This window comes from Hipposideros armiger, unplaced genomic scaffold, assembly GCF_001890085.2.
Source record: "Hipposideros armiger isolate ML-2016 unplaced genomic scaffold, ASM189008v1 scaffold_347, whole genome shotgun sequence".
Taxonomy (NCBI): Eukaryota; Metazoa; Chordata; class Mammalia; order Chiroptera; family Hipposideridae; genus Hipposideros; species Hipposideros armiger.
The window spans coordinates 1,459,252-1,482,006 of NW_017731697.1; the positions used below are offsets into that span (position 1 = coordinate 1,459,252).

The window sequence follows — 22,755 nt, forward strand, 5'->3', positions numbered from 1 at the left end:
AACTGATGGTTTGGGGGTGGAGGGTGGAAGTGGGGGATGGTGAAAAGGGAAGGGGAATATAGGCAATAATAGTGTGATAAGTTGGCCCAGTAACGGGGGTCACTATTAGTGTGGTGATCACATCGTGAGGTATACAAATGTCTAATCCCTATACTGTACACCTGAATAGAATACTGTATGCCAAGTATAATTTTAAAAAGTAAAAGACAGGTATGACTGCAGAGGAAGGGGATGAAGTTAAAAAAAAGGATATTATAAAGACTAATCCAGCAGTGTCCAACATAATTATAATGCGAGCCAAGTATGTAATTTAAAATTTTCTAGTAGCCACCTTTAAAAAAGTAAAAAGAGACAGGTGAGATTCATTTTAATAATATACGGTACCTAACTCAATATATCCAAAATATTATTTCAACATGTACTAAATATAATAAGTGAGATACAAAATAGAAACTTGTATTTTGAGAGACACTATCAAGAAAGTAAATAATGAACTTATAAGAGAAAATATTTGCAAATCATATATCTGATAAGGGCCTACTACCCGGAATATACAAAGAGCTCTTAGAACTCAACAAAAAAAGACAAACAATCCAATTAAAAAACAGGCAAAGGACTTGAATAGACATTTTTCTAAAGAAAATATTCAAATGGCCCACAAGCACATTAGATGCTCCGCATCATTAGTCATCAGGGAATTGCAAATCAAACCATAGTGAGTGAGACACACTTCACGCCCACTAGAAATGGCTATAATTTTTCCAAAAAGTAAAATAATAAGTGCTTGTGAGGATGTAGAGAAACTGAAATGCTTGTACACTGCTAGTGGGAACGTGCAATTGGACAGCTGCTTTGGAGAACAGTCTGGCAGTTTTTCAACAATGTAAACTAGAGTTACCACATGACCCAGCAACTCCACTCCTGGGAATGCACCAAGAGAACTTAAAAAAGCATGTTCACACAAAAACTTGTACACAAATGTTCATAACAGCATTAGTGACAACAGCCAAAAGGCAGAAACCAGCCAACACCCATCAATGGCTGAGAGGATGGACAAAACGTGGTACATCTAACATCATGGACTGTTATTCAGCCACAACGAATGAAGTGCTGATACATGCTACTGAGTTGTCGGAAAAGTCATGACGCATTTTTATAACGAAAAACACAGAAAAAATGCCATGACTTTTGACAACCCAATATTATACAACATGGACACACCTAGAAAACATCAGCCAGACACAAAAGGCCACACACTGTATGAGACTATTTATATAAAATGTCCAGAATAGGTAAATCCTAGAGACAGGGAGTAGATTAGTGGCTCCCGGGCTGGCAAGGGGATGGGAGGCATGAGCGGTTACCATTAATGGGTATGGGGCTTCTTTTTTTGGGTGATAAAAATACTCTGGAGTTAGTTGTGATGGTTGTACAACCTTGTGAATATACTAAATACCACTGAACTGGCTTACCCTTTAAAAGGGCATATTTTGGGGCCAGCCGAGTGGCGCGTTGGTTAAGAGCTGGTTTGGGACGCCAGCTCTGAGCAGCAGGGCCCTGGTTTGGATCCCACATGGGGGCCAGTGACACTGCCCTCAACAGCTAAGAAGGTGAACAACAGCTCAACCTGGAGCTGGGCTGCCGGAAGTCACCGGCGATGGTGTAGGCTTCAGTGGAGCTGTAATAAGCTACCATGAGCGGCCGGCAGCCAGCATGAGGTACCAAGAGCCACCGTGAGCGACTGTCCAGTGGCCGGTGACTGAGCTGCCTCACCTAAGAAGAGCGCAATGATAATACCAACTTGGGCCAGTGAAGCAACGTCCTCAACAACTAGACTGAAGAACAAAACGACAGCAACTTGTCTGTTCCCCTTCCCCCGATTCCCCAGAGCTGTTCTCCTCCCCCAATTCCCCAGTAAAATCTTAAAAAAAAAGGGCATATTTTATGGTATGTGAATTATACCTCAATAAAAAAGCAAAGAAAATAATCTCCAATCCCCTACCAATCTGAGTCTGACAGTGGCAGGAGCCTGTTGCAATGGGCCTGTGTTCTCACCCTCCGGTATGCTGAGGCAGCAGGCTGAGAATTCACCGCTTAAAATGTTTATGCATACTGATAATCCTTCAAGCATATGATTCAATGTAACAAAAATTTCAACATCTTCCTCACCAATAAAGCAAAAATATTTCATTTACACATGTAAAAATGCTCTATTCCAATTTTTTAGAATTTGCTGTTTTTAAAAGGATGCTGTACAAATGAGGTTAAAATCAAGTCAGACATAATTTATTAGTAATCAGTGTGTACTTTGGAAATTTTTTCTTATACTCATCCCTTCATCCCACAAGTATTTATTGAGCACTTACTATGTGCAAAGCACTCCACTAGGTACAGGGGTACAGCGGCAAGCGACACAGTTTAAGGTCCTGCTGCTGCTATGGAGGCAGATCAACCACAAAGTAACAAGAAATTATCCAAGAGAATGGTGACCTTGAAAAAAAGAAAATGGAGTGATGCATGCCTGAGGAGGCACTACCACACAGGATGTCCATATGCTCAGGTCCTATCTGGGCACAGTAGGAGCCAGCGTGAAAATACCAACAGAAACAGAGCTGTGAGTTCTGTCTCAGAAACGCAAAAATTTGGGTATGTGATCTCCAAATCAGCCTTCCACACACAGGTGGGTGAATAATACTCAACAGCACAGTCTTTTTTATTTTATTGTTTATTTCTTTTAATACAAAGCTTTGGCATTAGCAATTTTATGAAAAAATAAAATGTACTAAAAATAAATGCTTGTATGGCATGATTGGTAAATGATGCACAAAAATAGGTTCTTTATTCCTTCAAGGCAATCAGTCAGAAAGCAGTTTTTTTTTTCTTCTTCAAAACCATTCTACCCTATGGAATAAAAGAAAAAAAGACAGAGGTCAAGATTAGTTAAAGGGTAGTTGTCAATGTTTTAAAATAACAGAGAAAAGGATCCTAACTAACGAGTGGAGTGGCCTAACTGGGGCTGTCCCCAACTATCTCCCAACCCCATCTGGTAAAGCTAGGAAGCCATCAGCATTTTCCTGAACTCAGCAACTTCAGATCTGCGGTCAAGTGGTGCAGTCACCCTAGAAGATTGTTAGTACCCCGCCCACCCCTCTCCAAAGTGCAGGCTAACAGCATCTTGCTTAAAAATGCAGGGACAATTGGACAATTTACTTTTCCTGGTTTGAACACATTCTAAATGTTGAGTGTCCTGATATCTGTAGCTGTGGTCTTTAAAACATACTTTCTCCCCTTTGTACCTCAAATAAGAGTGTCATTATTTATTTTGAAATAAGATATGAAGAGTACAGACTTCCAGGAATGTATGGCACTCTTATGAGAATCTCCCAGACTGCATGTGCATGCGTGCCCCCTAGATCAGGTGCCTGAAAGGTACCTCACATCTTGTGACAGTCCCTGTACTGCCCCTCTGTAGCTGGCACTGTGGGAACACCCTTCCTGAATTATTCTACAGTCTGGTTCATTTCCACGGTTACCAAATCATGTCTTCAGTTCTGCTTTTTCCTCTCTGCTGAGTTCCAGATCTGTGCTTCAAACCGCTTCATCTTTTGTTACCACACAATTCTCCAGCATTTCCTGATTTCATCTCCTCCTTAGCACCCAGACTTCCTCCTTCAACTCTGTATTTTTACCTAACGTAACTTCCTGCCTCCAATCTCTACCATACCAGAGCAACTTCTCAACCGCCAGAAATTATCTTTTTGCTGAAAAGCCTTTGACATTACTCACTGTTTACAAGAATAACGTCCCTCCAGCAGATCCATCAAACCACACAGTGCCTGAACTAGCTGTGCTTTTTCCATACTTTGTGCCCTAATTATGCCTGGCCTGGTTCTTAAGTCACTCCCTCCAGGAAGCCTTTTTCACCCCCTCCCCCCCACCACCCAGGGAAAAGCAGCAGGTGCCCTGTGTCAGTGATGCTAAGTGACTGCTCACTGCACACCGGCACCCCTGCTGTTCCATCACGGCCCCCTGTCCTGGGCTCGGGCAGTGCGGGTGAGATGGTATAGAAATGAAGGACAGGCCACTGCAACTTCACGTCACGCTCTATGTTTTAGTATTTACTGTAAATCGTATCTAAGAAAACACAATGTTTTTACAGTATCTCCTCAGAAAAACTGGTATCACATACAAGGACTTTTAACAGGTAAATAAAAAATTTTAAACTTACTTTATTTTGCTGTCTTTTTAAGAAAGTATAAACAACTAATGCAGCCATAACTTGAAAGGTACTTCTGAAAAATAAAAAATGACCATTGCCAAAGACAGTACAGAAGTCCAATCAAAGGTCCTGCTGCCTTTAATCCTTTTTGTCATCGTGTTTTTAGAATACCAAATTTGTCTCTTCAACTACATGGTTTGGAGCATGGCTCTCTGGAATAGTCAGAGACAAGCAGTGTAAAGGAAAGAGATGGAACCAGAAACACTGGGCTTGATGCATATGGCATTTCTCGGGGGTCACTTGGCCTGTCTGGGGCCTCATGTTACTCCTCTGCGTATAGACTTCGGGAGTACTGGGTCACAATGTAAAATGTTATTTCTTACAGTGGGAGATGGTAAAAAAAAAGTTTTAAAAACACTGCTTTTGGCACTTAAGGTTCTAAAAGAGGCAGCCAGCAGAGAAGCCAGCTGGTCCTCTGGCTCTGACCTTTCCCAGGAAGGGACCATTAGGGGGACACAGTTCAGGAGGAATCTTAGACTTTTACCTGGCACGGAGTCTGCCTCTGAACAGCTCCAGTCTTGTGCTGCTGTCTGAAGAAGCAGGCCCTGGCAAGCTCACTAGCTTTCAAAACACCCCATGTCATGGTGGACAATTCTAACTGGCAGAAAGCTCTTTTTTGTTTTAAGTGGAACTCTACCTCCCTGCAGATGTCTCCAGAGCTCCGGAACTACACAGTTTAAGTGTTGCCTCTGTGAGTCCTGGGTAGCCAGCATGGGACTATTATGTGGAGAGTAACAGAGCCCAACACAGGAGTAAGTTCTTGGGAGGAGCTATTCTCATCTTCGGGAGTCCTTCGAATACCTAGAGACACCGCTCAGATCACCCAGTCTCCTCTTTCTCTAAACTAAGCATTCCAAGACATCATGTGATTAAATTTCAGACCCTTTTATACTGAGCTATGTCAGTGTTCCCCTTACAGAGTCTGAGCAGAACAATTCAGAAATACTGAGTAGAGAGTAAATTACAGACATGCATTCCTTTGATCTGGTCTACCTGTTTCTACCACGTCCCCTTGAAGGAGGACAGCTCATGAGGGCTACTAGTAGGACAGCTGAAGCCCAGTGGCCTGCTGCAGAGCCTGGGCGCCTTGTTGGTGAGCTACGCTACAGGATTTGACATTTGCTCCAGTCATTTCGCCAGGCTAACCATAGCAGAGTCATTTTCTCCTGCTGAGACTGCTCTCGATCTTGACTGTCTGGGCTACACTCCTCTGCAGATTTCAGGACATGATTTCTATGAATCCAAATATAGGAAGTAAGACAGGGCTGCAGAGGACAGGGAGCTGAACCTCCCACTCCACTCAAGAGCTCTCCCACACCATCCATGTATCCTATAACTTGTTCCTCAAAACAAAACAAAAAAACACTGAAAATATTTATTTTTCTTATTTTTAGGGAAAAATAGCTTGGTATAAAGATAAGCCTGTAAATGCTGGGCTTTAACAAGGTTTGCCTGAATAATGGCATAGAGAAGAAAAGCTCCTTTGGGAACTGAACTTTCACAACCTAGTTTACCTAGGTACTATGGGACAACGGTATGAAAAGCAAATATATAAAATTTATTTGCTTTGACTACTTCCCTGTTTATTTTTGCAGTCTCAAGTTGACTAGATTTGCAGTGTCAAAAAAAAAAATTAAAGCACACTTAGTCATGGTGTAATTGAGTACTTAAATAAATAGTACTTCATCACAATAGAAGGAGGGTGACCACAGGTACATGGACTTCTGATTGACTTCTGAGTTAAGCCAATAGCGTTAAGCTGTGGTTAAAAGCGCAGAGGATGGTGAGGCGGTGCAGGGCTTCCACCCCTAGGGGGCAGCAGTCCACGCACTGCGAGTGGAGGCCTCTGCTGGCCCGGGGCCACACGCCAGCCCTTAACATCTGGCAGGTACTGCTTCATCTTGCCACAGGTTTTCACAAGTGACTAGACTGGGTCAAGGTCTTGCTGAAATCATAATACACAAGTTCAGTGTAACACTGTCAGAAAAGTAAACTGTAATAATAGGTGGTATGCACTGAGGTGAAGTTTACTATTTCCAGACAGATCACTAGTGTAAAAAGATGGAATCTATCTTACAAACGAATGAGGTTACCTAGAAAAATTAAAACAGAGCTATTAGATTGAAAAGGCAATTTCATTTTGGCTGTTTTTGGTAAAGGCAAAAAGAGAAGTAAAATAGATTTCAAAGAATTTGTTAACGAATAATAGTTATAAATTTATTTGCTAAAATAAATTTTTCTCTAGAATTAAAAGCACAGGCATTTTTCATCAACATTTTGGAGAGACACTGAGTAAGAGTGACGATTATCTTTATCTCCTACAATTAAAAAAAGGTTCTAAAAAATTAAGTAATTCATATTATAAAAAATCCAACACAGAAAAGCACAATAGGAAAGAAGAACATCACTCAGAAGTCTACTAAAGTAAGATAATCACCAATTAATATTCTGGTGACCATCCTTCATGCATCCATATGTGCACGCACGCGTACGCACACTCTCTCTCTTTAAATGGGATCATGAAAATAAATTTTCAGGGTGGTTTTGATTGAAGGCACAGAAATAATGTTCAAATGAACAACTGCAGTATCAACCCTCTACAAAGGCTGATGTGAGAAGGGCTGGACTAAGACATGGATCTAAGATCTATGACTTAGATTGAGTCATGCAGGCATTTTGCACGGAACTGACATATTATGGCCCAGGTACTCTGATTGCTACTAGGTAATGCGTCTGTTGAGCATTCTCTAAAATACCTGATGCATGAACTGAGCATCTGGCAGATCCTGAATGGCAGCAAGGTGACCATTAAGTTACTTAAAAACTCTCTGAAAGTGCCGAGAGTGCCACTATTTGCTGTGACTAGTTTTCACTCATTTGTGAAGTTTTTAAGAAGTAGGCTTACATTATCATCTAGTCTGATGGGTCAGTATGGGAGTATGCAAAAGAGGTGACTGCAGATGAAATAAACAGTTCCTTCAAATTGAGGTTTGAATCACAGGCACTCACCGAGCTCCTATGATTCTGTGTTCTATTTCATGGAAGAAAATTCATGTGCCAAATGATAAAGGCAGATGAGCCATCTTACTCACAGGACTTAGAGAATCTCAGTGGAATTGTTTGGGCTAACATTTATTGAGCACTTATTACATACCAGGCACTGTGCTAAGCACTTCATAGGCTAATTCTCACAACCGCCTTACAATGTACTCCTACCATTATTCCTGTTTTATGGATGATTAAAACAACCTTCAGATAAATGTAACTGTTCAGATCTCACAAGCAAAAAATGGAGGAGCAGGGAGTCCTATCCAGGTATGCCTGCTTCTAGAATCTGAGCAGTTAACAGGCTGAGACTACTCATGTGAAGGTTGAAGAATGCCAACTGACCATGACATCCTCCAGACACATAATATATCAGGGATGCCAAGGGCACTTCTTACAAGCACCGAACCAACAAATCAAGTGAGAGGTAATAAAATCATGCCACTGAAGTGGAGGTTAATGCCCATTGTTTCTACAGCTGGACAGTGAGCATTCAATTACATGAGATTGGTTGGTATTACTGATCAATTAGAATGGCTGACAGAGCTGAATATGCAGAGCACATGACTTCCACTTGGACCATTTAGGTTCAAATTTGGGCTGTGTCCTGGGGATGCTTCCATCTCAAATGAGTTTGCCTAAATACTGGTAAAAGACTGAATAATATCCTTCAGTAAATGCCCCAAATTTAAACAAACAAAACCAAAACCCTTTTTGTTTTTTGTTTTCTTACCCCTGTGAAAAGCTACTCTTGGAAAATCACTGATCAAAATGGCCCTTATAACAGTTAGTCATCTAGTCCAATTTTCCATCCTCTGAAAAACCTCTCAACTACAGCGGCCTGAGAAGTAACAGACAGCTTCCTAATCCTGGGTACTTCCTGCTGCAAACCGTCTCCCTGGTAAGCAGCCTGACTGACATATGGTCTGCCTTTTACTGAGATGAAATCTGCCTTTTGTAGCCTACCCTTTGGTCCTCACTTTGCCTTAGGGTAACAGAGTTTATAGTTATTTTCTTTTCCCCTGACAGTCTTCCTAGTATTGGGTCGTTGGGAAAGTCATGAAGCATTGTTCTGTTTTTCAATGCAAAAATGCGTCATCACTTTCCTGATGGCCCAATATTTGGAAACAGCAGGTCTTCCAAATTGCTCTTTCTTAGAGGCTAAACACCCAAGTCACTGTTCCTTGACCTTCGGCCAGGGTGCCAGTGCTCCACCAAAAGCTCAGTACATCAGACTCTAGGTCAAGAGTGATGGGCACGTAGTAAAGGGGGGGGCTGTTCCTGCCAGTGATCAGGACACGGACGTGGTTTACATCCTATGACTGTACAGCACCCTTGGCATTTGCATTACATTGTTGATTCACTCTAAGCCTGTGGCTAATGAAAGCCCCTGGATCTTTTCTCAAGTGAGCTACTTACTGTTGCTGAGCAAGGTGAACTCCCAATCTGAGTTTCTGTTCATGAAGTAAATGATTTCGCTAGGTATGATCCCGTCAGAATCAGTATGAAACTGGTGAAAGCCAATTCTCACCATCTTTATGACATTACTCTACATGTTTTCCTGGGAGCGTCTGGCACATGCAATCCAAAAAACCATTTGTTACTTACTCATGAGCATTCAAGCTAGCTGTGGCTCTGATGATCATGTAGCAGAGTGTGAGGGCGCTGAGAAGGCCAAAACTGGCAATAATAAACCATTCTTCTGTTGACAAAGGAAAGGGAGGAGATCACTGTGGGGAGGAGGCTTAAGTCAAATCGACGTCAACATTTCCCTCAAAAGCAACGGCGCAGACGTCAATGGAGGTGTAAGCCAGATTGGCCCAAGGAAGTGAGGCAGGAGGAGGTTTGCCAGAGCTACTAAGTGGAGCAGGTTAGTGGGAGCAGTGCTGGAAACCGCAGGGAGAAAGGAAGCATGGCCCGAACATGTCTTCCAGTTCAGGTCCGGAGTCTGTGAGGAGTGTGGCCACCAAAAAGCGTGCAGTAAAAGTGTATCAGATTGCACATGGACACAGATTTCTCACTTGCTGTGACAGTAAAGTGGACTAGTCATACTTATAAGCTTTCCTTCTTCATGGTAATGTCACTCATTCTTAGAGACTGGTTTAGAAATATGGAGCAGGGGTTCCCAGAGGTCTTGTGGGCACACCAGGCAGTCTGCAGGCAGGCCTTCCACGGCATTCGCATCTACATGCTTTTCCCTTATGCATGGGTTACTTATGGTCTTTACTCAAAAAGGACATGTTACCGGTGTGTCTCCTGGAAAGGCCTTCCCTTCCCAGTCTCACCGCTGGGAAGCAGCAGTGGCTGTTTTGGCTTGGCCAAGGAAGAAGGAACAGTGGGTGAGTCACACGGTACTTGACCTATCAGAGTTAAAAATCTCTGGTACACAGGTTTTTATCTAGTCTCTCTCTAGATCCAGGAAGTCACGTCACATTTTCCATTAACTTTTCAGTCTGTATTGTAACATTCCAAAACCAATAGTTACTGAGAACCTCAAAAATAACTTGAGAACCAATTTGACAGCCTATAAAATGAAAATGTTTCCTACAGTATGCACTAACTAGGGCTCGTTTAACAAAGCGTTACACGGTGAAATTCCCTATATATCTGCAATTAAGGCAGAGAGAAGAAACTCATGCTCCAAGTGTCACCGTCATGTGCAATAGCTGTGTATGACATGGTGTTTCTCAGTCTGGTTTCCACGAGTCCTGCAACTATGCAAAACTATGTGTGCCTAGGAATTTTCCTAAAAAAAATGATTCTACTTTCATTGAATTTTAAAGGTGGCGATCTGTTTTTCGGGGTTCCAGGCTGCTGAGGTCTCTGAGTATTTTTCTGCCCACCCTGGTTTATATTATTAAAACACTTAGCAAGCGTGTTCTTTTTAGCTAACAGTGCAGCCACTGCTTCTTGGATTACAAATTCCTCATCAGTAGAATGAATTTATAAGGTTTTTATTTGAGTCACAACGCACATTCAAGAACCCATACAAGGGCCGGCCGAGTGGGGAGCTGGTTAAGAGCTGGCTTGGGATGCCAGCTCTGAGCAGCAGGGCCCCGGTTCGGATCCCACATTAGGGCCAGTGACGCTGTGCCCGCTACAGCTAAGATGGTGAACAACAGCTCAACCTGGAGCTAGAATGCCATGAGTCACCGGTGACGGCGTAGGCTGCAGTGGGCTGCCGTAAAGCTACCGTGAGTGGCTGGCAACCGGCGTGAGTGGCCAGCAGCCAGGTGAGCTGCCGTGAGCCACCGTGAGTGGCCGTCTAATGGTTGGCGAGCAACTACCTCACCTGAGAAGGACGCAATGATAATACCAACATAGGCCAGTGAAGCGACGTCCTCCACAACTAGACTGAAGAACAAAAGGACAGCAACTTGTCTGTTCCCCTCCCCTAATTCCCAATAAAATCTTAAAAAAAAAGAACCCATACAAAATGCACCCTTTTTACCCACGTATATGTTAAGTTAGAAAAAATGTTTACTGGCATTTAAAAAGATTAAGAGATGATTGATTGGTCAACAGTATCAAGAAGCTTAACACAGCAGTCTTAATTTTTTCTTCATAGAGATTTTATACATGACAAGCAGACTAGCTTTTAGAACTTCAATTATGTTTGTGTTTCTGAATTCTGAACATACCATCCATTTATGTGTGGAATTTCAGTGATAAAACTGGTAACCAAAAAGAAGTGAGCCCCATCATGACAATGCCTAGTGGGCTCAGGGAACTTTAGCAGAGGGGCACTGCAGCGGGGGCTCGGTCACCTCTGTCCCCCAGTGTGTAGTTAGCACAGTGCCCTGCACACAGTGGAAGCTGGCTGAACGCACTACCGAGCTTTGAGGAAAAACAGGGTAGCTTTGGTGTAACCGAACCATGTGAATTTATTAACAAGTATAAATTCTGCTAAAGGTGATTAATTAGATAAGTGAATATTTTTTTAATCATCGAACCATAAGATTTTGAAAGGACATTTCTACATCAAATATAATGGAATCAGTAATGTCGTAGTAGGTGCTCAATAAATGTCGATTAATTAAGGAACTACAAAAACTCATTAATAAACAAACAACCATTGTCTCCTTTATTACTACCAGGATCAATTAAAAAAATTTTAGACCATAAAACCTAAATGCCAAAGCAGGAAAATAAGAAATGCTGCTAACACAAATCATTGGGAAATGGCCAGAAATGAGTCAAACTATATCAAAGACCAGTTTTACTTATTTTATGACTGAATGAAGTCTTCTTGAGTTTAGATAAATGATAGAATCAAGCCTGGGAAATCATTTGCTAATAATTTTTGGTTGGTTATAAACATGTATACATCAGTTGAACCACATGAGTCTTAGTACGTGAAGGGAATAATCTTTATAAACAGCTGGCCCACTGGACTGCCTCTCAGGCTGAGTCTCATTAGGTTTAGGGCCTGAAGCTACAGGCAAGCGACAGCATGTACAGAGCGGTGAGAGATGGGGTGAAGAGCTGTTAAATGGAAACGACATGGAAAGAATGGAACTGAAGAAAACAGCTGGCTGGTTATGGGCGAATGCCCACAAGCCACACACACACCCAGCCCACTCACACCTACTTGGGCACGGCCGCCAACACACTCAGAGTGCTTCTTCTCGTCCACAGCTCAGCAATCAGGACGCTCATAACCAGCCCAGGGGTATTTTTAGGCAGACCTCCCTTCAGCTTTGACTCCCACCTCGTGTACCAAACAGGTAAGTGCCAAACTTCATAAAAAGTGTGAAATAAAGTGAGCAGCAACAGGCCATCTCAGCTGTCCCTAAAGCTGTGAATCTTTAGGTCCACCTTCTGGACTAGTTTTCACGTGGCTGCCTGCAGCCTGGAAGTGGGCAGTAGTGGTGCCCAGCCACCCCCAGATGCTGCTGCCCTCCATCACTTCTCACATGACCCTTCAAACGCTGGTCTGCACCAGCATGATTTCAAACTAGGTTTAGAAACAGCTACTGAGACAAGCCTCTGAACAAACTACTGGTCACGGCAGCTACTTCTACTAGTTCCACACAAATAAATACACAAGTTCCTTATTATAAAGAAGGTTTCGTCATTCCAAATATTGTATCTGTTTTAACACAAGTATCCAGTACTTTCTCGGGTACAGGCTAAGTCACGGGCCTGGTGACTGCCTCAACTCCCCTACAGCCATCACCACATGCCAAGTGGCAGCCGCAAACCTGCCCTGCGCCTGGGCACAGGACCCACTTACTTGTCACTGCAATGTTGATCTCTCCCGATCTAGGAGTTAGCTCCCCGTCCTGAGGAAGAGGCGAGATCCCCGAAGATCGAAGTGGCTCAAGGCCAAGGGAGTTGTCGCTTGCGAGGTCACCCAGGGCTGATCTTCGGTTCACTGCCTGGGTTCTGGTGAGCCTTTCCATGTCAAATGCTACGTTATCAGTGCATGGCAAATTTGGCTGCAAAAAATTTCCAGATTAAAAGTATTTGTGAGAATAATAAATCCTAAATATCTGAAACTCCGTTGAAAAGACTTCACCAAGCTTTCCCCTTGGGATTTCCTCTCATTTCTCTCCCCGTCTATCCTTTCTACTCACCCAAGAGTTTTTCTTGAAAAGAAACAGATGATTTCCTCCCAAATATGATAAAAGAAAACCCTAAATCCATGGCAGAACTGAAAAAATGGGACACTGCATCCTTATACAGAAATGACAAGTGTGTGGATATGGCTCACAGGCAGAGAGGTTCATTATCGCTGGACAATCAACTGGATCACTTTAGCTCTATGCTAATGCTGAAGGGTAGCAGGGAGCATAAAACACCCGTTTCATCCTATTAACCTCTCTGTAATGATCCATTTATCTGGTCTCAGTTTTTAAATATCTTCTACCTTTCAACACAGGTAAAGCACAAAACCAAGAGCAGATAATGTTGAAAAGACTTTTGAACGTAAGAAAACTGTTTTAAAACCTAAGCGTCTGATCCGGAAGGAGACGGACAGGGCTGCCTTGGGGCCAAAGCTACCAACTAAGAAGCGGATAAGACAGTTTTCTGATTAACAATATGGACATTTGGTTTCCCTGGGAACCTCTGGTTCTTTCAGCTGATAGCAGACAGCATATTAGAAGCAGAGTTGAGAAGGGTGGCTGACAGAAACTTATGTATAGAGAACTGACTGCCAAACAAACCCAACACAAATGGCTCCCTGAGCAAAAGAATTTCTTTCTCTATCACCTCAAAGCCCAATTTAAAAAAATTACAGCACAGTGTAATAACTGGTGCTATAATAACACCCTGTTAGGTGTATTATGTTTTTTTTATATTTAAGGAACCATGCATGGTAGCTTATAATAAAGAATTTTCATTAAAAACAGAAGGTAAAAGTATTATTGGTTCAAAGAATAAGAATTAACAAAATAACCACCAAGGAGGCCAGAGGCAACAAAAGAGGTTAAGTTAGTATTGTCCAAAGTGTCTCCTACATGCCAGACATTAATGGCAGAAGTTCTATGCTAGATCACTTAAATGAGGGTGACTTTGCCCCCCAAGGGACATTTGGCAATGTCTGGAGACATTTTTGATTGCATGATCGGGGAGTCGTGCTACCGGCACTTGGTAGAGGCCAGGGATGCTGCTGGACAGTCTGCAGTGTCTGTGGTGCAGAGGCACAGAAACATTGTAAAATTATGTCACTGATGTCATCTCTGGAGACGGAAAATAAATGGGGTATGACTGCCCATTTTGGGACTGCACCCAAACTGTCACCTGACAGCATATTTCAAACAGGAATACTTAGATCTTCTTTGGGTTGCCAAGCTAAAATGAGGAATTCATCTGCCGGGTCAAAGTGAACATTTTTTGTATAAGGAGATTATTCATTCACTCTTTTTTTGAGACCAGAAAGTATTTTATTTTCCTCTAAAAAGCAATGATCCTGGATATAGCCTTCTCTGAAAGAAGAACTGTGGGAAGTCTCCAAGGTGCTCAGTTGGCAGCGCTACTCCCCTGCCAGAGCTGATGTACTCCCCGAAAGCCTCTGCCAGGTGCCAAGGTCTGCCCAGGTTGGCATTGCCCACCTCCGCTGCCTGCAACCTACCAGTGCCCAAGGAGAGTAAAGCTAAATTCAAGAGGGAGGAACATAAGTGATGGTATAGTTTTATATTATGCTGAACGCAGAAAAAATTACTGGGATGGAGTCAAAAGTCTGTGTCCTATCCCCAACCCCCCCTCCTTTTTTTTAAAAAAGATATTGGAATGAAGGAGAATCACATCCTTCTCCCTACGTCAGTTCTTCATCACACACCCACTACCTAACGGAAGTGCGATCTGAAGCAGACGAGCACAGTTCTCCATCTTTTCTCCCGGGAGTTCCCTGACACAGGCTAGACTTTAATTTAATCTGGAAAAAAGGCAATAACAAGGCTACATGGCAAAGTAGCCAGTGTTTTCTTGTGAGATGCAACCATCCACTCTTGTGTACTACATTATGCTACACTTAGAGATGATACGCCCCCAGAGAAGTAACAAAACAAGAAACGTACCACAATTCCCAGGGCCTTCAAGATATTAAGTTTGCACATAGGACAGGTACAATGTTCACTAAGCCAGGGATCCACGCAGGATTTGTGGAAAACATGCCTATAAAAAAATGGAGAATTGTATCACAAATTATATACTGAAAAACCATTAGACCAAAATGCAAAGAAATTGTATTAAAATATAGCTGACAGACCACCTCCTGAACCCAATCTTATATATCAATAGGACTGTATAATGAGAACTGATATGTAGTATTTGGCTGTTTGGTCTTTTTATTCTACCAAGTTCCAAAGATTTGAGGAAGCTTAGGAAATTTATTAAGAATGAAGATAATGAATTATACCTTATGAATCAGTTGTATTTTCTATAGTAGCTGAAGTAGAAAAGTGGAATTTTGTAATGGTATTAAATAAGGGTTAAAAGAGTTCTTTGTACGATTATTAATTAGGTTCATGGAATTCTGTTTAAATGTCATTTAAAACATTACATAAAAGGACTTCTAAGCAACTTATGCTAAATGTCTGTAAAAGTTACAGGGTAGCTGGGACTATTTTTAGGGATGAACTGTACTTAAGAATCGGATAACACTTAGCTAGCAGTTTTCAGTTGAAATGTTCAAGGGAGAGAGAGGATAGGTGACTTTCTCCCTTTGTCAGGGGAGTAGAAAGTCACTTCCTTGTGACTGGAAATAAGTCAGCCATAGAGGGTGTTGCATTTCTAGAAAAGGGACGTGTGCCCTTTGGAAGGGAGAAAAGACATCCAGGGAGCTGCAGCAATCACCGCTCAGCTCAAGTCCCCGCACAGCAGCTCTGAGAAGCTGAGGTGAAGGCATGGCGAAGCCCCAGGGTCCTGGCCACACAGGGGAGGGGAAGGTGCCAGGGCAGACATTCCAGGTGACTTCGGAGGAACTAGAATCTGAGTCCTGGGATAAGATGAAAGAAATTTTGAGAAAGATACCAAATGGCACCTCGGCATGTCTTTAAAACTTTGTTAACTTATAACTTAATCTAGCTGATAAAGTTATACACAGCTGTTTAAAAATGCAGTTTTGATTTTAAAAAGAGGTGTAGAACACTCACTGTTTCAATTGGGATTTGGAAGAAATATTTGTGCTGACGGCTTCGGCCTGAACACTGCACATCCATCCACCCACCCACCTATCACCCCTCGGTGGCCCTGCATCCACGTCTTTGGGGTAAGAATAAAGAGCTTGAAGACTGAGTTTGTCAATCAAGTCTGAAACCTGCAAATAATTAAGGAACCAGAGCCTCATCACCTCTGAAGGCTTTTAATTAAACCTGAAAGTTTTTCCTTAACGGTAAGTCCCCAAACCGCAGTTAGACCTAAATTCATGTGGTATGCATAAGGCACCGTCACGTCTGCTTCTTGTCGTCTGAGTGCTCCTGGCGGGAGGTGAAGGCTCCTTACTGCAGGGCGCAGCTGAAGGGTGCACTTAGAGCGGGGTCTGCTCCCCAGCAGCTGTCAACTGTGCCAGACTGCCTGTGGTCTAACCAAGACCAGAACTAGGCTTTTAATCCTTTTTGGGGTATAGGCCCCTTTAGGTATGACGTAAGCAACAGATCCTCCCCTTACAAGGGTGCATTTGCCTAATGTCTGGCATAGGTTTTGGGGAGGCCCATGGTCCGCTGAGGGTTTGGTCAGTATTGGGTGGGGATGGGTGGCTGGGAAGGTACTCTAGGCCAGCTCTATGTAGGGTGGACAATGGACTTGGCTGGAGGACAGGTGACAGAAGAGATAAGGTTCTGTGCTCTCTGATGGGTCACTTTGGGGTAGGGATGGGGGGGAGCGGCCCACGACTCAGATGTCTGTGGAGACCTGGGGGTCAGCAGCATTTCTGCTTCCCCCTTTCCTACTGTCCTGCCTCTCTGTTCTATTACTGGTTATTCAGAAAGAACAAAACGGTATAATCCCGTATTTAATTTTTAAAGCTGCAAGAGTTGAGTGTTCCCTGTTCATCTGCTCCTTTAAACCTTAGTTATAAACAGACTTTCCTTATATTGGGGTTGTCTCCTCGAAGGTGTGTTGATTTAACAGAAGCGCTGGGTCCGCTGTTATGGGCACCGTTAGGAAGGACAACAAAGACCACAAAGTGATTCTCCAGGGACAAACTGAGAAAGCCCCCCTTCCTTGGAGAACTCAAAATCCGAAAGAAATATTTTCTTTCTCAAAAACACAACTTTTCCTTTCACTACTTGTCCACCACGGCTGTCCCACCACCGAGCCCCGCCCACCAGCTAACAGCCCCGCCTCCTGGGAACACAGCCCCACCCCCTGACCTGGAGACAATCCGTCTGAGCACATGCCTGTGGGAATGTGCTCTGACAACCCAGCCACTTCCTCTCCACCCACCAGCCCTTCTGACACAAGCCTGTCACTCTCCTTTGGGTCACTGATGCAATCTTGATGAATAACTGCCCTGTACTTGTCTCTTCTCTTCTTCATCACCCATTATCTTCGCCCTCCGGCTTCTATCTCCTCAGCTCTACTGTTTCACCAAGCTCAGCATGGCCTTTCCCTTCCTCCCAGGCAAAGTCCTGCTACTACACTTGTCTGACCTGGACAAACACCCTCCTCCCAGCTGTCTCAATGAGATCTGGGGTGGGAGGTGAGGGGAGTAGTGGGGGTGGCTCTTTGGGGCAGTAAGTGAGAAACTGCACATGGAATACTTAGAACAGTACCAAGGATGTGCCAACGGAAGGTATTATTAAACATACACTCAAGCAAAGTAACATTAACGTTTCACACCATATCCCACTACATCAGCGGTTCTCAACCTTCCTAATGCCGTGACCCCTTAATACAGTTTCTCATGTTGTGGTGACCCCCAACCATAAAATTATTTTCGTTGCTACTCTATAACTGTAATTTTGCTACTGTTATGAATCGTAATGTAAGTATCTTTTTGTTTTCCGATGGTCTTAGGTGACCATCGTGAAAGGGTCGTTCGACCCCCAAAGGGGTCACAAACCACAGGTTGAGAACCGCTGCACTAAATGGTCAGAGCACCTGAGGACGCCCAGCAGCAGTGGCCTCTTACTAGTTTGCAGGGGGCCACAAGCGTCCAGACACCTCAGAGGGTGGCGCGGGACAGCCAGACCTTGCAAAGTAGCCCCTTCCCACTGCTATAAGAGTCGATAAAATAATAAAACAATGAAAATACACACAAAAACAGAAAAGGCCCAACATCCTCAGGGCTGAGTGGTGTACTGGGATGGAAAGCATGCGGTGTGTCAAGGACAGTGAAATGTGAAAAGGACAAGCCGATCAGAGCTTCAACAAAGTCCTTTATTCCTATGAGAAATGCTTTGGGATACAGAATGCGAAACATATGGAACATAAAAGGCACAAAACCGTAATACTGAAACGGTGCCTCCCCCTGTCCTACGCCCACAGCGCACAGACTAGACAGTAAGTGGGGACCACGCTGCGTGGGGTGAGGAGTCTACAGTGAAGGTGAGTTGTTTTCACAGCTCTGCAGCCTCTTGGTGCCGTGCAAGAACCTGGCAAATATAAAAGGATCCAGGATTATTCAATGTCAGAGACAAGCACGCTTTTCCCCCAGCTGGGACTGGCAGCAGACACCGTTTTACACAGGCCCTCACTGTGAGGTGGGGGTATCACAGTGCCGCCTGGGCCAGCAGCCAGATGACTGACCCATTTTAGCTCCGAAAGTGGCATCTCAGATATAAGTTTATCCATGCTGCAGCACTCTATTTATGAAAGGTATTTTTAACTACTAAAAAATTTGAGGCTGACCCTTCAATAAAAAAGGTCTAAAAACGGTGACAGTTTTCAGTTGCTAAGACATGTTGGCTAACATCCAAAGGATGGGCAACTGTAATCAACTGACACAAGGAGGAGGTCCGAAAGCAGCACCAACTGCCATCTGTCCACAGTACATTAATGTGACAGAAGGTGAAAAGTAAAGGCCATGCAACAAAGCCAGCAATCCACAAGAGGCATGCTACCTACAGACAGGAAGTCTAGTGCAGTCTCCAGACAGGCTTGGGAAAACTAAGGACAGACAGACACAAAAGCACCTGGTCTCAGGAGAAGAGGTGACAGTGAATGCAGAGCCTTTTCTGGCCTTTCTGGCTGTGAAGGACAGAAGATATAGGGGGATATTTGGAGATGGCTTTGAAAGACAGTTAGGAAAACTGGAGTACAAAATGCCTGAGTATGATGAAACACCGATGAGCAGGACAGAAAGAACAAAACCCGGAGGGAGCAGATAGCCAACAGAGCAAGGTTCCTGTAGAAGGGAAGCAAGGGCACGCAGAGGCCGTCAGATCACAGGACAGAAGGGCAGGCTGCAAGGGTGGGTGGGGAGGGGGTGTGCATGAAGCCAGGCCGGGAAGTCAAGACAGTTTCCACTGTCTCACAACCATTATTTTCTGTGAAGTTGATGGGGAAGTTATTTGCTGAGAGTGAGGACCAGGGAGAGCCAACCAGGGAAAGAGAAGGGCTCTGAGTAGCCCCTGGGAGGTAGGAGGTACCAGAGTGGCCTGGCAGCAAGAGCAAAAGGAGGACATAGCAGAGTCACATTTCTGCTGTGTGTCAGAGACCTACAGACGAACAGCAGGGTACCAAAGTAAGTAGCAGAGGGAACAAATTAAGTAGCAGCACAAGACAAGAGTTAATTCGAAAGTGCGTGAGAGGAATTCATTGGCAGTAAGAGGTTTGGAGAAGACCTGGAGAAAAGATGAGTACTTGCGTGCAGCCATCCTCTAGGTCAGTGTTTCTCCACTGGAGACATCTGCGGTTGTCACACTGTGTGGGTGCTACTGGCTGGAGCCAGGGATCCTGCTAAATATCCCGCAGTGCACAGGACAGCTCCCTGCCCAACCAAGAAAGATCTGGTCTCAGGTGTCAACAGTGCCAAGGCTAAGAAACCTGGCTCCAGGTTGAAAGTTGTCAACTTGGTTCCCACAGAATGTCGCTCAATGTGCAAAGTCAATTTTTACTACACCTGAGAATCATGCTGCTACCGTTTCAGGAGGTGACATGCTTTGCTGAGCAGGGTGTACAGTGCAACTCAGAGAAAGCTACACCTTGCTCCAGAGCACAGGGGGAGCTCTGACATACAGGCAGGCAGGGGTGAGCAGTGCCTTAACTAGGGTGCTGTCAAGTTTGCCCAAACTCTAATATTCAATAGCAGACCACAAACGCAGAGGTTGAGACGACTCCCCGGGTGGTAGGCGCAGCCACAGAAATGGCTAAGACCAGCCAGCCAGAGCTCTGGGCCTCCATGGAGGGTGGCTTGCAGCACCTGAACCACCCTGGAGCTTACCCAGCACAACATGCCCGGCTGCTCTGACGATGCGTTTCTGAAAGCTCCCCACCGATTGTGAGGCAGTCAGGTTTGGAAAGTACTGGATTAAATTAAGAAAAAAGAACTAACAACGAAACTTTGGAAAAGCCAATGCTTACGGGATGGAGAGAATGGGGAACAAGTGCCCCACAATACTGTTTTCGGCTGAGGCCCCCTGAGGAAGACACTCTCACATTAGTGATAACATGAACGGATCTGGAGGCCTTTGTTCTTAGGTCCCAGATGCTTCTGGGGTACCCTGAACTGAAACAAGAAGAGAGAATTTAGAAAGATTTGGCTTTCTTCCTGGTCATTCTGGTGTCAAAAGAAATCTGTGCAGGTAACAACAGATATTTAAAAAAATAGATTATTTAAAAGCAGGTAATAGCTGACTATGCTTTATGATGTAGCCTCCTAGTCTACTTTCCTGATTTGGATTTGTATGTGTATTTCCTTTTACTTCCTGTTTTAGACTGTAAATGAGTTCAGCTGAAGACAACTGATAAGTGCATCATTTAATTTCCTGTAAGACAACTTCCATGTAGTTTTATAGATTCACCTTCATGTGCAGACTACAAAGGCTTGATTTCCAGAATCTTGGTTTTCTGTTTCAGTGCATGGAATTATTCTTAAGTTCCATGATTTTAAAAAACAGACCTTTCTAGGCTCAAAATAGATCACTTTGTGAATAAGTAAAGTAATACCAGTAGGCTCATGGAGACAACGGCTACTAATTATTTTATTCATTCACACGTCCTGCACTGTTAGAAGGTCAGAGCTGTGTGGGTGTGTAATAAAAGACAGGCAGAAGAGGGGAAAACCTTTGATTTTAGGCTTCTCAATAGGTGCTTTCGTATTTTTCCAATCAGCGTTCGGAACTGTGCACCTTACTGTGTTAGACTCTCTTGCATGGGGCAGCGCCACGGCGGAAATCCACAGGCTAATGAAAACATGCTCTTTTCAGGGCACCAAAGTGCAGGTGAACACCCTCCTTCTGGAGGGAGGTTTGTGCCCCCTCTAAGAAGTGCCAACATTCCAGGCAGACCTTTCTGAATTGTGTACAGGCCCCGGCAGGCACGCACTTGGCTTCACTACCCCTCGGCGACATGCGGAGAAAACACTGACCCTCTTCTAGGAGACAGGAAATGCCAGCTGCACAGAATGCGCCACCTGACTGAAGGTGAACGCAGCATTGCCCCGGCCTGCATAACCCAAGCTCCTGGGGCCCTGGCAGCCTGCCCGCTGAGTACTGCTGAGGCTTTATCGAGGGACTAGTGATGTGCTCTGACTCAAGGAGGAGAAAGGAACAGTGGCTAGTCTGGAAACCCAGAAAAGTCACAGAATTAAACATTTGTGACATTAATGCTCTTTAGGCTATGGATGTGTCCAGAGGCTGTGCCCCTGAGTTTCTCCTAAGGCCTGTGCAGTCAGTCTCGCTGGGGAAGCACGGCTCAGAAAACTGCAGCTCCACGTGCCATGTGCAGTGAGGTGGCTCTCAAAAGCAGTGGGATACCCGCTCGGAAAGGGAGACATACAAACCACATTAGTAGCATTCTTTTTTAAACAAAGAAAGCTGACATACTTGCAGGGGAGAATCCGGACAACATCATTCTGTTTATAGCTCTCTATGCAGACGGCACAATGATCAAAGTCTGGATCTGTTTCCTGAAATGAAAAGCACAGGAACCAAAGTCACAGGCTAACGCTAAAAGTGCCTGAGCAGAGGAAAAACAATCCAGGTAAGAATCTTCCTGCGGCAACTACTGGAAACAAGTGATTATAAAGTAAAAGCTTATAAAAAAATTTAGTATGTTTCTATTTGCTTAACTGTTTCAACACAAATTACACCTAAGCCAATCTATTTTTTTTTAAACTATACTGTAACAATGAATATTAATTCTGTTTGTGAAACGTCTTGGAAGTCAGAATTCTAATTTTTTTCAAGATTCAAAGCATCTGTCACCCGGGATGGTGATCTCAGCCTCTCCCCACTCCTGACGCATAACTATGCTGGTCTAGAAGGTGTCACTGCACGCCCTTCACAATCTGGGCGCTCACCGGGAGGCGCACACCTGACTACATGGCTCAGCGCCGGCAGCAAAGATGATGCGCCCCCAGGAGACTGCTATCCAGAGACCAGCCCCAAGGGTGGTCACAGATTTGGGGTAGAGAACTCATGGGCTCAACTTGACTCTGGATCTTTATCATGAGTCAGGAAGTTAGCCAGGTGTTGGTCTTCCAGGGTCATTGATTTCCTTCCTCCTCTGAGCTGGGGATGGTTTCCCGGAATTGTCATAAAACAGCATTTCCAGGAACCTAAGCCAGGAAAGGTGACACTATTTGCCAAGTCACCCCAGTTGGACTGAAACTCAGTGGGACAACTCTTGGCAGGTCTAGAGATAGATACACACTAAGAGGTACTGGTTTTAATAAGATTGTTTTGTGCTACCTGAGGGACAAAGGATGCAGGGTGGGTAGGTTAGACCGGTTCCAGGAAATTTCAGATTAATGTGGCAGCTGAAGGCCACCAAGTCAAGAGAACGTTACCTGCACATGCGACTGCTCCTCAGGTTATAGT

The 22,755-nt window shown here is 44.1% G+C and overlaps 1 protein-coding gene across 6 annotated transcripts in view; it reads right to left on the reverse strand.

Moving 5' to 3' along the window:
* Nucleotides 1–2,709: 2,709 nt before the first annotated feature.
* Nucleotides 2,710–22,755, reverse strand: part of RNF130 (ring finger protein 130) — a 122,109-nt gene continuing 102,063 nt past the window's right edge. For 2 of the 6 annotated variants that reach the window (XM_019661401.1, XM_019661402.1), the window contains exons 5-10: nucleotides 21,760–21,842; nucleotides 14,848–14,944; nucleotides 12,561–12,765; nucleotides 8,933–9,026; nucleotides 4,229–4,292; nucleotides 2,818–2,901 (exon numbers count right to left, since the gene is read on the reverse strand). In XM_019661401.1, the coding sequence (XP_019516946.1) occupies nucleotides 2,860–2,901; nucleotides 4,229–4,292; nucleotides 8,933–9,026; nucleotides 12,561–12,765; nucleotides 14,848–14,944; nucleotides 21,760–21,842 (585 nt within the window). In that variant the 3' untranslated portion in view covers nucleotides 2,818–2,859. Of the gene's footprint in view, nucleotides 2,902–4,228; nucleotides 4,293–4,313; nucleotides 4,432–8,932; nucleotides 9,027–12,560; nucleotides 12,766–14,847; nucleotides 14,945–21,759; nucleotides 21,843–22,755 lie in introns of those variants that run through there. The other 4 variants (XM_019661407.1, XM_019661404.1, XM_019661405.1 and 1 more) reach the window with 3 other exon arrangements.